General features: G+C 33.7%; 1 protein-coding gene across 1 annotated transcript; it reads right to left on the bottom strand.

Moving 5' to 3' along the window:
* Positions 1–2,910: 2,910 nt before the first annotated feature.
* LOC109188330 (gibberellin 2-beta-dioxygenase 1-like) lies at positions 2,911–4,506 on the bottom strand. The gene is made up of 3 exons (XM_019338961.1): positions 3,965–4,506; positions 3,538–3,886; positions 2,911–3,360 (listed from the first exon to the last, which is right to left on the bottom strand). The coding sequence occupies exons 1-3, from the start codon at positions 4,366–4,368 to the stop codon at positions 3,109–3,111; spliced, it is 1,005 nt and encodes a 334-aa protein (XP_019194506.1). The 5' UTR covers positions 4,369–4,506; the 3' UTR covers positions 2,911–3,108.
* Between the last annotated feature and the right edge of the window lie 11,069 nt (positions 4,507–15,575).

Raw genomic sequence — 15,575 nt, 5'->3', positions numbered from 1 at the left:
ATATTCTTAATTTGATCGATTTTTGAAACCTCGTGTTACCAAACGATTGGAAGGAATGACATTTCTTAAAATGTGACAAAACTAAATTACAGAATTAGTTTTAAACGTCTCATTACCTTTAGTACTTAGGACATTCACAACAATAGATTTTAAGTGATTTTTCAATGCCTAAAATTTTGAAATTGGTTTTTCAACAAATGAGGGAGTGATTTTTGCATGATTTTTCATAATATAAAGAGCTGATTTTTGTATCTATATTCGGACCCACCAAGAAAGAAAAAAAAAATAACAAAGTTGCCACGCGTGAGGTGAAAATCTCGCGCCCAGCAATCTTTTCTTTATCTTTCTTTCTTTTTTTTTTTTTATTCAGATTTTTTTCCTTTTTCCCTTTCTTTTTCCTTCAATTTTCTCTTTTCTAGTCACACTTGTAAAAACTCATCAATATCTACAACTATTGGAGATGAACAACTCATGTCACTATTAAAAAGAAAAAGAATTTTTTTTTTCTTTACACATTAGCTTGCAAATGTCCCTCTTTCAAGGATAAATTCAGCTTAATATGTGGGCGGGGTCAAAAGTGTGTGGTTGTTGAATTAATACGAGCCATTTGATAGTCTAAAATTAAATAAAAATATATATTATTATAATTGAGTCCGAAAAGTGAATTTGGGGAGGCAATAAAGTAATGGTTTCCCTGAAAGGTTGTGGCGTGTTTGGACTTAGGACGTGGGTTTGGGGTGTAAGGAAATGGAAGGACCACAAATGTCGAAACAATGGAAGCTAATATGACAACCCCAAACAACTCCCTGCCTATGTTATTGACACGCAACTGCTCAGCCTGCCAGATTTTCCACAACAGACCTCTTCTCTTCTCTTTTCTTCTCTGCACAAAAGTAAGCTTATCTTATACGGAATTAGACTTTATACTAATATATATAAACGCTAATATATATGGTTTCAGTTTATCACAAATGTACTTTGAGATAATCTTAATCAAATTAGTTAAAATATTGAGTTGATAACTACAAGTTCTAAGTTAGAATTCAAGTGCGAATCTATTTATTGATTTTTTTTGTTTTTTGTTTGTTTTGAACTAATCAGCTATGAATATTGGACATTTAGAAATATAATATACTCTCTGTCGCATTTTATCTGTCCTACTTACTATTCCTTGAGTCAAACTAACTCTTTCTTCTTTGTTTATTTTCTTTAGTATTTTTTACTTATTTTTAAATTTAATTTTTTGTGTTTAATAGTACTTTTAGTGTAATTTTTAAATATATACATTTTGTATACTAATACTAAATTTAATATTATGAAAAATTAGATTAAAAATAACTTCAGTCAAACCTCGTTAACCGAACCAAGACACATAAAATGGGACGGACGTAGTAGAAATATAAATGTGCAATTTAATTATTAGTTTAGGTTTTAATTGAGATGGAACACAATTTTAATTATAAGCAACCTAAGTTAATTTATCTCATTTTGATCCTTTGTTCTAAGACAAAATTAGCAAATAGAGACAGCAAAAGCATTCAATGCAATCAGTTAGCAAGTAATCATCAAGCACACAATCCATCTTTCAACCTTATACCAAGTTCTAATCTTGTAGCTCCCCTCCGTCCTTATATCAGTTTCAACTTATACCTCCAGGCCACCCTTATATTGCCTCCCTTATTCCTCCAGGCAACTACATACCTCCACCGGCAAACCATCTTTCAACCACCAACATATCAAGATGGGGCAAGGTGGAACTTTTAGTAAGTTTTTGGTAAAGTAAATGGATCAATAAGAATATGCTACGGATTTAATGAAATTAATAGAGTTTTGTTTTGTTGACAACTATAGGTGAACAGTTGTGTTGAATTCATACATGTTGTGGCTACAAATAAGCACTTTGGAAATATGTAACTAACCAGATACCTCGGAGGTATTTGGTAAATAGTTATTACTTGTTTGGTTAATGGGTTTAATTAGTTAATAGCATTAGTTGATTCTAGAAAGATACTTGGTAAATTAAATGTTAGCTGATAGTTGATTATATGTAAAATGACTTTCTCAAAAAAATTATTAAAAAAATTTTAAATTTTAATATTTTGAAACAATAAATTGTTACCAAAAATTAATTAATTAAATATTTATATTAATTATTTAATTAAATTAAATAATTATTAATAATTAAATAAATTAAAATTCACTGATAAGTTAATTAGGTTATAAATAGGCCATCACGTGATTTACTTTGGTCTGGTGGAGTTCATCCGAAGGCACTAGCCCCTATGGTCCAACAGCTGTGAAGCTGTGACTCAGGCCTATACATATAGGTAGGCAGGAGGGTGCAGTTTTCCTTGAAGAGGGGTGGGGGGGGGGCCAATCTCTACAACTCTCACGTGATCTTTTTTTCATGCTAAACAATGCATTGCATCGGGTTTCGTTAGCTCTGGGCGTCAGTAGCTGATTTTTTGCTGCTTTTCTGCCCAAATCTAACCCATCCAGCACATTGTATGGTCCGTCTGGGATTAATTCCAAACCGGAAAACCACAACAAACATTAAAAAAAAAAAAAAAAAAATCTAATTTCCCGAGTAAAGTTTTAATTTAAAAAATTAATTAATATGAAACGTGGAGTATTTGAACTTCATATATTCATTCAGGTTCAGCCTGGGGACAAAGTAATATCCTTAATTGTATTCCTTTTTTAAGTTTTGAAAAGTTTAAGGTTGGTTGAAACCATGTGCTACACTTGACTCCTGCCGGCTGCCATCCATCCAGCAACGTAACCAATAAAACCACTTTTAATATTGGACCCAGGTAATGTTGTATCCTGCCTCGACATACTATCTTGGTTACCACAATTCTTGATAGACTCACATGTATATGTATATATAGTAGCTGACTAGATGGATAATAATGTCGACGATCAAACTTTGAAGGTTACGTTTGTACCATTAACCATTCAAGTACTTACAAAAGTATCCCAGAAAAAAAAAAAAAAATACACATTTTGGCCTGCCTAGCCTGCTGCATGGAAATAAAATCAACTAATAATCCTTTTAATTTGCCATGTTTTTGGTAATAACAAGGTAAGGTGGGACTTGGGAGTTGATTATGAGGCTGTAATATTCTGGAATCGGACCAACCTATTATCAGCCAGCCTAGACTTATAGACAGATTTTTTGTACTCGAACCATGTAAACTCCTTGTACAAGCTGTCCTCCCCTCCTTGTATGAGTGATGGCAATGGAGCTATCTTTTCACTCAGCGGTGGTCCTCCGAAATAAATCATTGATAGCCTTGATTTTCTACTGTTCGTCAAAACCCTGTGCCGGACACTCTTAAACCTCCCGTTCGTCATCACCTGTAAAGCAACCCAGCCAAGTTAGTCAAATTGAGCCAATCAATTAACAATAACAACTTATTAACTTTCTTAATTTGAACCAGTTAATTATGAGTTATATATTTTTATGGTCATTTGCTGGCTAGTATTGAATAGTTATAAATTGAAGAAAAGAATGAAAATGGAAAGCGCGTTGACCTGAAGAGAGTCGCCGACGTTGATAAAGAAGGAGGATTGATCAGCGGGCACGGAAATCCAGCAGCCATCTTTGAGTGAGATTTGAAGGCCCGAGGTGTTGTTGGATCTCAGAACAGATATGATTTGTGGGTCTGTGTGTTCGCCGAACCCAATCAAATTCCGGCCGTTGATTTCTTGGAGCTCCGGGCATGGAGGGTAGTGATTCAGCCTCAACACCGAGTCGCTCTCTTCATCCATCACCAGCCTACTCAACGCATTCTTCGGCTGAATCTTCAGCCCCTCCGCCATTAATTCAAGAATCTCACACGCCATTCTCTTCACAGCTGTCACATAGTCACTCACCGCCGCCCTGCATGTATTATATTTCCAACCAATTAATTTCCGACCAAAAAAAAAATTAAGAAGTTGGCCGGACGGAATAACTCACCGGAACATTTCAGGGGATAAACCCACGACCGACGAGAACCTGTCGTAATCGAATTCCACGTCGTTGGGGGATAACAGAATGTATTCAACCCAGCCGATATCGCCATTGGGGCCGATCGTTTTATTCCCATAGCCGGACGGGTCAGGCGGCCCTGCGTTCTCCTTGTCGGACAGGGGAGAGGAGAAGAATTTCACGGCTTCAGATTCCAGCCGGGTTATGAATTCAGTGGGAACGCCATGGTTCACCACCTTAAAGAATCCGAATTCCTCGCAGGCTTTGACGAGGTGGTGTTTGCAGTCGGGGTGGGACAGGTCTATCAATGGGATGCCCGGGGGAAATGCGCCGCCTTTGCACGGCTTCACGATGGAGAACTGTTCAATTGCCGGCTTCGACAGGACCACCATGGTTAGTTGCTCAGGATTTCAAAGAAATAAAGACTGGATTTCTTAAGCGATCAATGGCAGCGTTTAACGTTGGGAATACGAGGAGGAGGAGGAAGAGGCAGAGTGGTTTTAGACTTGCTTGTTTTGTTTTGAACACTTGCTCTTCTACTACTACCTTGCTATATATAGGCAATTTAGTGACCCAATTTTTTTCGGATTTATCCTTTTTCTTTACTCGGTGCTATAATTATAATAATGACGTGTATGAGTGTATCACCTACAATATACATTTAAAACAAAATATTCCGACTTAGTAATTTAGGACAATTGGTAACAAATTATTAATGTATTTGAAATTTCTAAAGTTTGGTAAAGGACTAAATGGTGCATTGACAGTTTGACACAGTTTTACATTAGACTTCTCATTGAGTAAAGAGTGTTTGATCGAAACTGAATCTGAATTTTTTGTGGTAAGGATATCGAATATTAAATGCCAACATTTGTTTAATAACAAAACAAAACAAAATAAAAAATCTTTGAAATTAATCTTATACAATCAACATATGAATTGTACCACACGCACTCGTATTTAATTAAATACAACACTTTTTTTTTTTTTTTTGAGAACTTTTCGTTTCTATGCATAAGTGGTTCTAAGGTAGTATAAGTCTAAAAAACATATGAACTTTGTTTCTCAAATAAAGTTAGTGTTTACTAATCAACTTTATAAGCAACTCCAACCGTTGAGAAGTTGCTAGAGTTTTTTATCAGAAAAATAAAAAGTAAAATGAGGGCAACCGTTCCCAATGTGCCTAACTGACGCACGCGGGGTGTTGTTGGTGAGTGAAATGCACACCAACTATGCTTTTTTCTTTTTTCTTCATATATAGCATGATAGCAAAAATTAATGGTGGATTCCTCTTAAGATTTTTATTTATTCATTTAATTTTTTTTTTAATGATAGAAGAGGCATAGTGGTTTGAGTATTCCTTGTTTCGAACACTTGCTCTTCTAGACTTCTAGTACAACCTTGCTATATATAAGAATTTTAATGACCAAATTTTCTTAGGATTTCTCATTTTTATTTACTTGGTGCAACAACAGCATAACAACAATGCAATAACAACAACAATATAATAATGACGATTTGACGATGACGATGACAACCTGTATCACATACAATACACTAGCATTAAAAAAAAACAAAAACAAAATAAAAAAAAAATCATCGAATGAACCTTATATAGTCAACATATGACTTATTCCACACGTATTTGTATTTAATTAAAGACTAACTCTTTTTTTTCTTCTTTCATCTGTCTAATCAAAGACAAAGTATATACTTGCTTTGCTACACAAATAAAGTTAGTATTTACTAATCAAGTTTAAAACAACCCCAATAGTTGAGAAGTTGTTGGGGTTCTTATTTTTTATATTAAAAAAAAAAAAAACCATCAAAATGAGAGTGGTCACCCGTTAGCGACTATCTTTAATGAACTCAGTTGTTGCGTGTTGAATGCTATTGGTGTACGAAATGTGCACCAAATGTGCTCTTTTAAATTATTGTTTTCTCTCTTCGTTTCTACTTCTATCAAATTAAAAAGTCAGAAAATATCACAACAAAAACTACTGCTGGGTTTCTCTTTGTGAAAAAAGAAAAAGAAAAAGAAAAAGAAAGTAAAAACAGGATGCTTCCTACCTATTCACTGGAGATGTCATTTTTAATTTAGACGTTGAATGGGTCATCTTCCAAGATTCTATTATATATACCTGTCCGAAATGGGAACCTATCATCATGGTCAAGATCAAAACATCATTCTAACATCAAATATGTAGAAAATAATCCTTAGCCAGCCCCCACACAATACATTATTAATATGAGAAAATTTCAATTTTGGTCATATGACTATAGGGGCTTTGTTAATTTCAGCATCTGACTTTTAAAAGTGTCAATTTAGTACCTTGACTATGCAATTTTTATCAATTTTGGTCACTCCGGTCAAATTGCCGGCCAAATTTCGCCGAAAAGTTTTAATAGTTAAAGTAATAGGGATATTTTAGTCTTTTACATCTCTTTTCTTTTTCCCCTGCAAATCCGCCGGAGAAGGTCGCCGGTTGTGGAATTCAACAGAAAATTGATTCAACAAAATCAAACCCTCCCCTACCGCTGTGAGTTGATTTAACAAAAGTCCTTAAGCTTTCAATGGAGAAAGATGGTTCTTTCTGGGCATGAAAGCTTTACCCTAATACAATTTGAATTTGTATTTTCAGATTCTATGCAACGGAGTTAATACTGACATTGGAGTATCTTCACGGATTAGGAATTGTGTACAGAGATTTGAAACCAGAAAATGTGATGATTCAGGAGAATGGTCATTTAATGCTAATCGATTTCGATCTCTCCACAAAACTATCTCCCAAATCTTCTGAAACTCCTCTAATTATTGTTGTTAAGTCACTTCCGAAATCTGATCTGAGCCGCCACGGGCGGAGAAGACACGGAAGAAGCTTCCTTCCTGGTACATGCTATGCAGGTCAGGAATCACGCCGGAGGAGCACTCAGTACATCCGTATGAACTTGGCTTAAGCTCAGCGACTTCCTCGTCAAGATCCGACTCCGTCGAGCCGAATTCTTTCGTCGGGACCGAAGAGTACGTGGCGCCGGAGGTCATACTAGGGAACGGCCACGTCGCCGGAAAGAAGGGGAAGAAGGAAGATATGTGAAAGGACTAAAATACCCTTATTATTTTAACTGTTAAAATTTTCCGGCGAAATTTGGCCGGCAATTTGACCGGAGTGATCAAAATTGATAAAAATTTCATAGTCAAGGTACTAAATTGACACTTTTAAAAGTCAGATGCTGAAATTAACAAAGCCCCTATAGTCATATGACCAAAATTGAAATTTTCTCTTATTAATATTCATTCCTATACTTTTGACTTCCGGCCTTCATTAGAATAGTAAGCACTAAGCAGCGGAGTGCACATTCTAAAAGACTTAACAGTCAACAATGTTGTCATTTTTGTATAATACGGAGTAATATACTAACTTTATTATCAATTTAGTAATTTTATACTAAGTTTTGATTTTTTGTGTGATATTGTTTATTACTACTTGATTCAAAAGTATCAAACATATCTGTCATACTAATTGATTTATTACTTGACAACTACTAATAAGATCCCGTTGTTTGTATGGACAACTCAATTGATTATAGAGGTGAAAGTTGAAAAGAATAACCAGGAATCGAGTCCCACCTGCGACAGTGTGGGAACAACCTCTCAAAGTGAGGGGACCCCTTTAAGCAAAGGTCTAACCTCTATAGTTCATGTTCAGTTGAATTACCATGATTTACATCTTCACAGATGTTCTGTCGACTGGTGGTGTGGGGCAACCTTTTGGAACGAATGAATAGAGTTTAACCTTTTGGAACGAATGAATAAGATCCTGTTTTTGTGAACGGCTAAGATCGCGGCGTCGGCATGACGTATAATATAAATGTACACTCTCCGAATTAATGCCTCCCCCGTAAAGCATTTACTATAGGAAAGGTCTGGACACTGTGCGTTGCTGTCATGCTCTTCTGGAATTTATTCCTCTTACAATCTCTGAAAATTACTTCCCCATTATTTATTTATTTTTTTTGGAATTTTTTTTGAAAAGAAATTTTCATTTTCATCATATGAAAATCAATAACACCTCATGTACATGTGTCGTGCGTGTACTCTTTACTTCACGTGACAATAACGTGATACGATATCGTTACATATGACACTGTAAAATTTAAGACCGTAAGGACGATGTGGGTGGGGGGGTGGGGTTGTCAAAGTCAGTGTGGCTGACTAATGAGGCAGGGAGTGAGTCAGTGCAGTATAGTCAGCTGCCAACTAACCTTTTTGAGCGCAGGCGATGTCGTGGGCCCCTGTCTACTGCTCCCCCATGCGGACGATTCCATTTTATTATTTCTTTAATCTTTTTTTAGTTTCTATATTTTATATTATATTATATTATTACTTACCAACTAACCTTGCATTGTTGCATTCATTTTCATGCACCATCTGCATGCATCCGCCGCTGATAAACCAACCCACTCTTTATCCTTATCACAATTCCACCTTTTCAATTCTTATTTTATTTCCAAATATAATATCCTAATGTGATGAGTTATAATAATGTTTATTTTACAAAATTGTACATTGTATTCTTTGAAAATTTAGTTCAAATTGACATTGAAGTGGTCATTTTAAAGAAATATTTTGAGGGAGGTTCTTGTATTTAATTGATATATCATACATGCAAGACAAATAAAAAGAGAATAGATACAATCTCAATCAAATTGGTTTAAACTGTTGACTTGATAATCATAAAATTATACTTTTAGAGTATAAATATTTAAATATAATTTTACAAAGTACATAAAACTGTAAAATTTGTATAAATCGACATGCCCAAAAAAAAAAAGTATAATGAAAGTAGATATAAGCATAACTATTTAGGTCATACTTGTTTGAGACCATCTCATCCTTATCTGTGAGACAAGTAATACATTGTACTTGTTAGGACAAATGTAATACTTTTACATTTTAATAAATATTTTATTTCTTATTAATTTATATTTTTTTTATATAAGTATTACATTTAATTTTAAAACATCTGTCTCACGGACAAAAATCTGCGAAACTATTTCACACAAATTATTGCCGAACTATTTTATTTCTTACCCGTCATTAAATATTAAAATAGAAAACTGTTTCACACAAATTATTGTCGAACTATTTTATTTCTTACCCGTCATTAAATATTAAAACAGGAAACACTCCAACTAACAACATTGACTTGTACGTGTGAACTCATCGCCAACATATTCCATTTTTTCCATGTTCATCCATTTTTCTAATTCACCTCGATTGACCAAACCAAACCCATTTATCTTCTCCTACACATTCTCTTAGATCTTATCTCTCAAGCTCTTAGCCACGTGTCTGGTGTATTTTCCCTTTTTCTAAAAAAAAATCTGGTATGTTCTTGGTTGAAGTAAAGAATTAAAAAGTATATTCCATAATTAAAAACATTATTGATGGTAAGAAAGTCTTCTATGTTTTCCACTTTCCAGGTTAGAATTGACGGCAAAATCTAGGCACACGTGTTAATAGGCGCGGCGCGGGCTAACTACAAGCCCGGCTCCACGTCCACGCCGTGTAATTCTCCAAGTCGCGGCCCGAAATTTCCGTCATCTCACGCCGTGCCGCTTTATTATTCGTCCTTAGCTTTCCCAATGTCGGTTCCACATATTTGAAATTCTAGATTAACGACACCTTTGAGTAATGACTTTGATTTTTTTTTTTTATTATTGCCCGTACGTGCTTAACTCAATAGTTCAGTATGTAATATATGAGAGAAGAGATCAATGTTCAAATTTTGACGATGACAATGTGAAGGTTATGTTCAAAGAACACACTGATATTTGGTCATGTCTGCTGAGTCATTGAGTCACTGTGTTTTACATAATTCCAAATGCTTTATCGAACCAGGGTGTGGATGGCCCTTGTGGAAGACAGTGAGTTTTTCTTGTCATTCAAAGAAATTCAAATCTAATTGAGTTTTGAGTTTAAAAAGTAAAATTCGTCTAAATTTGAATCAAAGTTTTAAACGTATAAAGTATTTAGACGGTTTAAAATTACTAACGGGTATTATTCTGAATTGAGTTGAGTTGGCCACCTCTATCTTTGTAATGGTATTTGTATGTGTAGGAATGTGATGGAAAGCTATGTTGAAGTTAATGGTCGATGAGTCGATCATAGTGTTGTGGACCTTTGAAGTAGAAAATTGTAAAGAAGAAAGAGAGTTAATTCTGAAAGGGATTGATGGGTAGAGTTATAGTGACGGTCCCAATTTTGAGTTGGCCTGGAATCAATAATTGTTTTTTTTTTTCTTCTTTTCTTTAATACTTTTTCACTGTTCCCATATTTTTGGGGAGGAATGCCTATCTCAACTCTATCTCATCTTAACCAAAATATCAGCTACTTTTTATAGTAATCATGTTCAATATCATTAAGACCACAAGTGATGGAAGTAATTGACAGAGGAATATATAATTATTGGATCAATAAGTTCGCATAAAATATATAAAGGGGTAAAATGAATAATTAAGAAGAACTGTAATGATATTGAATGGATTAAAGCTTGAATATTACAAGTGGCTTGTAAGAATAAGACATGTTATGGTGTAATGATTGTACAACGCCCATTCATACAAGTAATATTGCATAGCTTGAAAGGGAAATATTTTTGAATGGGGATGTTATAAGATTGTGCAAGTAATATCGCATGGTTTGAAAGATGCAACAAGTTGCAAATCATAAGCACGTTTTTGGACCAACAACTTGGCTCAAGGCCATTAAATTCCGTATAAAATTTGATGGTTGAAATGCGTTAAACAAAAGCAATATATTGAATTAATAAAAGATTGTCAGTGTCACGAATATTTCGATGGCAAACTCCAAATCAAACCTTAAATGAATGATGATAAGGTATATCGGCTGGTTAGACAAAGACCTCTGAATTTTAAATAGAGGAGGGTGATTGCCCCCACCATATTTTTTTACTACTTCCATTGCATTAATTAAATCATCAACATAGATAAATCATGTACCTTTCGATCGAACTTCATTTCCTTCCATGAACTTCAACTAACTGTAACAATTAATTTGTGAGATTTATTTATAATTTTATGATTATGATATTCATAATGAGATCAACAACAATCAAATTGTAATAAGATTTGTTACTAATAATTTAATTGTATTTGTGATTTGTGTTTTGTAAATTGTCTATAATGAAATTGAATTATTGTACATTTTATATGCAACTTAACTAATGAAATTATGACTAAGCATTTAAAATGATGATTACCTATTATATAATGAAATGAATGACTAAACATGAAGCTTACGAGTCTCATTCTTGTCAACATCCTTTTGATTGAGCCTGTCTCACAAAGTTTTACACATGAGTGCAAGATTTACTCATGCATAACTTAGGGCCGATAGTAACTACAAGTTTCACTCACCACAAAAAAAAATGTTAAATGTAAAACTACTATTTCTGATAAACTCCAACCCCACAATATTACCACTGTGCCAATGATGGCAAATAGTGAATTAATCAAATAAAACTGTGCATTTTACATTATCTTATAAATAATTGCAGCAATGATGTCGTCCGATCCATCGCTATTAGTTTGACTAGCGAAATAATTAATTTCACTTGGACCAAATCCTGTATTATAATTGGATTCCCAAAGTCGTTATCCACTGGGTTTCAGAGATCTACACTTAGGATGTGTTTGATTCGAATCATAAGGTAAATCAAATACTTAGTATTGATATGAGTTTTGGTGAAAAAATATTTTGCAGGTTTGATAGTAGGGTAGAATTGGAATAATTATCAATATTGATGTTTGGTTATGTATGACCCTATAATGAAAATAAAAATTTTAACAATACAAAGCACCAATATGAAAAAAAGAAAAAAAAAATCCAAACAAAAATCTAAAAGTATTAATTCAAACTTAAAAATCATATTATCAATCAGATAAAATGATACCTTTTTTTAAATAGGGAATGAGTTTTGAATTAGAAATCTTTAACATTCAACCTCTCGAGTTTCTTTGACTAGTAAACACATAGAAAATGTTTGTGGCAAGAGGGGAAGAATGTAGGTTTGGTATTTGAGTAGTGAGAAGGAGATTACAGTAGAAGAGGAAAGTGGTGTAGATCGATAATGGGGGGAGGGGTTGCTTTCATGCCGTGGGTGTAGAGTCCATGAGTTGTTTTCATGCCACGTGGAGGAGCATGGTGCATTGAATTGAAATAGGAAATCTGAAATGTGGTTGACAGGGATAGGGCATGTAAGATTCTTGGGTTGTCCTCCCACCTGGACCCCACACCTTAATCCAGCTTGGTCAAAAGGACATTCTCCACTTCAACATATCCCACAGGTCAAAATCTTTTATTTATTGTAAGGTATGGCCATGCTAATTGCTATCTATCCTCTTTGCTCTTCCCATGCTCCCATTACTACCCCTCTCTTATCTTTCCATCATTCCTTCTTAAATGTATGCAACAATAATGGTGGTGTTACATATATTTATAAACATTATATGTCATATACGCGTATTATATATATAGTTTAATTTTAATATGTCTGCACGGGCTTAGCTCACTAGTTCAGTAGGCAGTATTTGAAAGAAGAGACCAATGTTGGAACGTTGGTAGCGCCAGTGTGGAGATTATGCTCAAAGTGGACAAATCTCTTATGTGCACCGACATTTGACTTTGCCTGCTGAGTAAATGAGTCACAGTGATTTTCCAAATGCTCTATTTACTTAACGAAAATGTTACATTGGGCCTAGTTAAATATTCTTTCAGTTGTACGTGTACAAGACCTTAGCTTTATTGAAACATTTGCTAAATGTTACATTGGGCCTAGTTAAATATTCGTTCAGTTGTGTGCAAGACCTTAACTTTATTGAAATATTTACTTGTAAGGAAGTTCTGTCATGGATTAAGGGTCGTAAATATAACAACATTACCTTGGAGTTAAATTGTTTGAATGTGTTTTCAAGCTTCAATGGAAATATCCTTGACTTCACTTATATGAGCTTGGTTGAAAAGGGATGTAAGACTTTAACTTCTTCTATTTGAAATGTCATTGTTAGACATATTAGTAGACCATCGAATCTCGTAGTTTACTCTTTTGCCAAAATTATAATAGGGCTTTTGATGGGAGAAATGAATTGTAATTTAGTGAAAAAAAAAATGAGAATAAAGGTAAGAATTCAAATTACATTGATTGGTATGGATGATAAATTATGGAGAATGAAAAAGAAAAAAGTGACATAAAAACTAAAATACCTTGTCTCTTTACTAACAAAAAGTTAGCTACGGACGAAATTTACAATTTTAGTAAATCTGAAAATTATCTCCAACGTGCATGCTGGAAATTTGAATCCAAAGGTTTTGCTACAAAAGGTGTTACATACCATCCATTCCCTGGCAAAGGACAATTATAGAATTGATGGATATGTGTACCAACTTGAATTGTTGATCTAATCCGGACCAAATTTGATTTGATTCAATGTATAACAGAATATATTATTTATATGTTAAAATTAAGAGCAAAAAACTATGTTAATATATAGGCTTAAGATCCCATAAGAACACATTTTTGGAGAGAAATTAAAAACCAATCTCAACTTTACATCTGTACAAATCAGATGAATCATATCAAATTTTTAAAAGAAATTCTGGTCTATTTTTGTAATTATTGTCAATTTTATAGTGCAACTTTTAACACTATACTGTGCACTTTTTAACAATAGACAATACATTTCCTTTCAAAAAAAAAAAAAAAAACAATAAACAATGCATTTATGGATAACTTTTTAATTATCAACGCACGAAAAAAAAATTAAAATTTAAGCCTAAATCGTAAATGTTAAGCCTTGAGTAGTAAAAAGTGAACCTTATATCAAATAAACCCAAAAAGTTTAGTAATATACTCTAAAATTCAAATCCTAAGTGCGTTGTACTTTCGCATTTTGCAAGAGCAATCAAATGGTTACATGTAAAAAGAGTTCACTTACTAAATTTTTATAAGTTCGTATCTCAAATTAGAGCTTTTTAAATTATATATATATATATATATATATATATATATATATATATATATACTCGCGTTTAGGTGCAAACCACACGCTCAGAAGAGAATTGTGAACAATTTAGCGGGTGTCATGTGTCCAGATCTAGGAGCACCTATGGTTATAATTAGGTGTACCTAGGTAAAAGTAGGTGCACTTGTAGGTGTAAGTAGGTGCACCTGATCAATGAATGTTAACAAGGTAAAATTACATGCACTTGTAGGTGAAAATAGGTGCACTTGTAAGTGATTTTACTTGCACTTTTTACTTGCATAGGTGTAGCAACTACTTGCACATATAACATATTTACCTACATCAAAGGACACGTGGCACGCGCTAGATAGTTCGCAGTTCGCACCAGATCGCGACCTTATATATATATAATTAAAACTTATTTTATACGTAATAATTAATAATAATATTCAAGCTTTAATACTATATGACACAAAATATTATATTAGGAGTAATTGAATAGTTACTATTGCCGTAAACGTCAACATTCAAAAACGAAGGCATGCAAGTTGTCATGGGCGGAGACCGCGGATCATCCCTCCCCAGTCCCCACCCATTATATATAAAATTAAGATTTATGTTGAAATAATTAAGTACTTGACTAGCGTTGGTTGTAACTTTGAAGGTGATATGAAATATGGAATGTCATGAGATTAAATCATCCTATTGCTCTATATTTTCTCTATCTTGTGTTTGACGAATCATTTAATTGATGTAGGCCACATGTTTATATTATATTTCATCATATTCAAATTAATTTAGAAAAATTTAAAATTAATTTAATTAAAATTAAAAAATTTATAAATATAATATATTTTCTATTCAAATTATTATATTTGATATTTTATTATAAATATTTTTTATAACATTTCAAAATGTTCTAAAATTTCCTGACTCTAAGGGGGTGTTTGGTTGGATGGAAAATGTTTTCTTCAAAGTGAAGAAAAATATTGGTTTATGTTGTTTGGTTGGATGGAAAACATTTTCCATTGGAAATTGGATTCCTCAAAGTGGAGGAAAATGAATTCTTTGCAAAGGGGTGGGATTTTGTTTTCCACAAAGATTGAGAAGAAAAATAACATGAGTGGACCATTTTACCCTTATGAAAATTTCTTAATTACATAGACACCTATTTATTCATTCATCTTTTTAAGGGCATATTGGTCTTTATATTCATTATTCCTTATCTTTCTAAACCCAACCAAACAATGGAATCCATATTCCCAGTAATTTCATTTTCACCAACCAAACAATTGAATCAATTTTCCTGGAATTCATTTTCTATGGAATTTCAATTCCATTTCCCTTCAAATATTTTCCAGCGAACCAAACGAGGTTTGATGAATCCGTCATGCAAGTGGTAGAAATATAAGGAAAGAAAAGAGGGGAAGAGAAGGTTCGTGGAGACTAAGGAGATGATGATGGTTTGGGTCAAAAATAGGGGAGTGTTCACAGCCGACTAAGCCGACATTTTCCAGTCAAATGCTAACGACATCGTACTCTGCTAGACAACCTC

The sequence above is a fragment of the Ipomoea nil genome, unplaced genomic scaffold, assembly GCF_001879475.1.
Source record: "Ipomoea nil cultivar Tokyo-kokei standard unplaced genomic scaffold, Asagao_1.1 scaffold1421, whole genome shotgun sequence".
Classification (NCBI taxonomy): Eukaryota; Viridiplantae; Streptophyta; class Magnoliopsida; order Solanales; family Convolvulaceae; genus Ipomoea; species Ipomoea nil.
This window is presented reverse-complemented; position numbering and strand designations above follow the sequence as displayed.

Excerpts from the sequence above, each read along its gene's own strand:
- LOC109188330 (XM_019338961.1), bottom strand. The coding sequence starts at position 4,368 with ATGGTGGTCCTGTCGAAGCCGGCAATTGAACAGTTCTCCATCGTGAAG. Across the intron at positions 3,887-3,964 it reads TTATCCCCTGAAATGTTCCG|GGCGGCGGTGAGTGACTATG; the intron begins GTGAGTTATTCC and ends TAATACATGCAG. Across the intron at positions 3,361-3,537 it reads ACGTCGGCGACTCTCTTCAG|GTGATGACGAACGGGAGGTT; the intron begins GTCAACGCGCTT and ends GTTGCTTTACAG.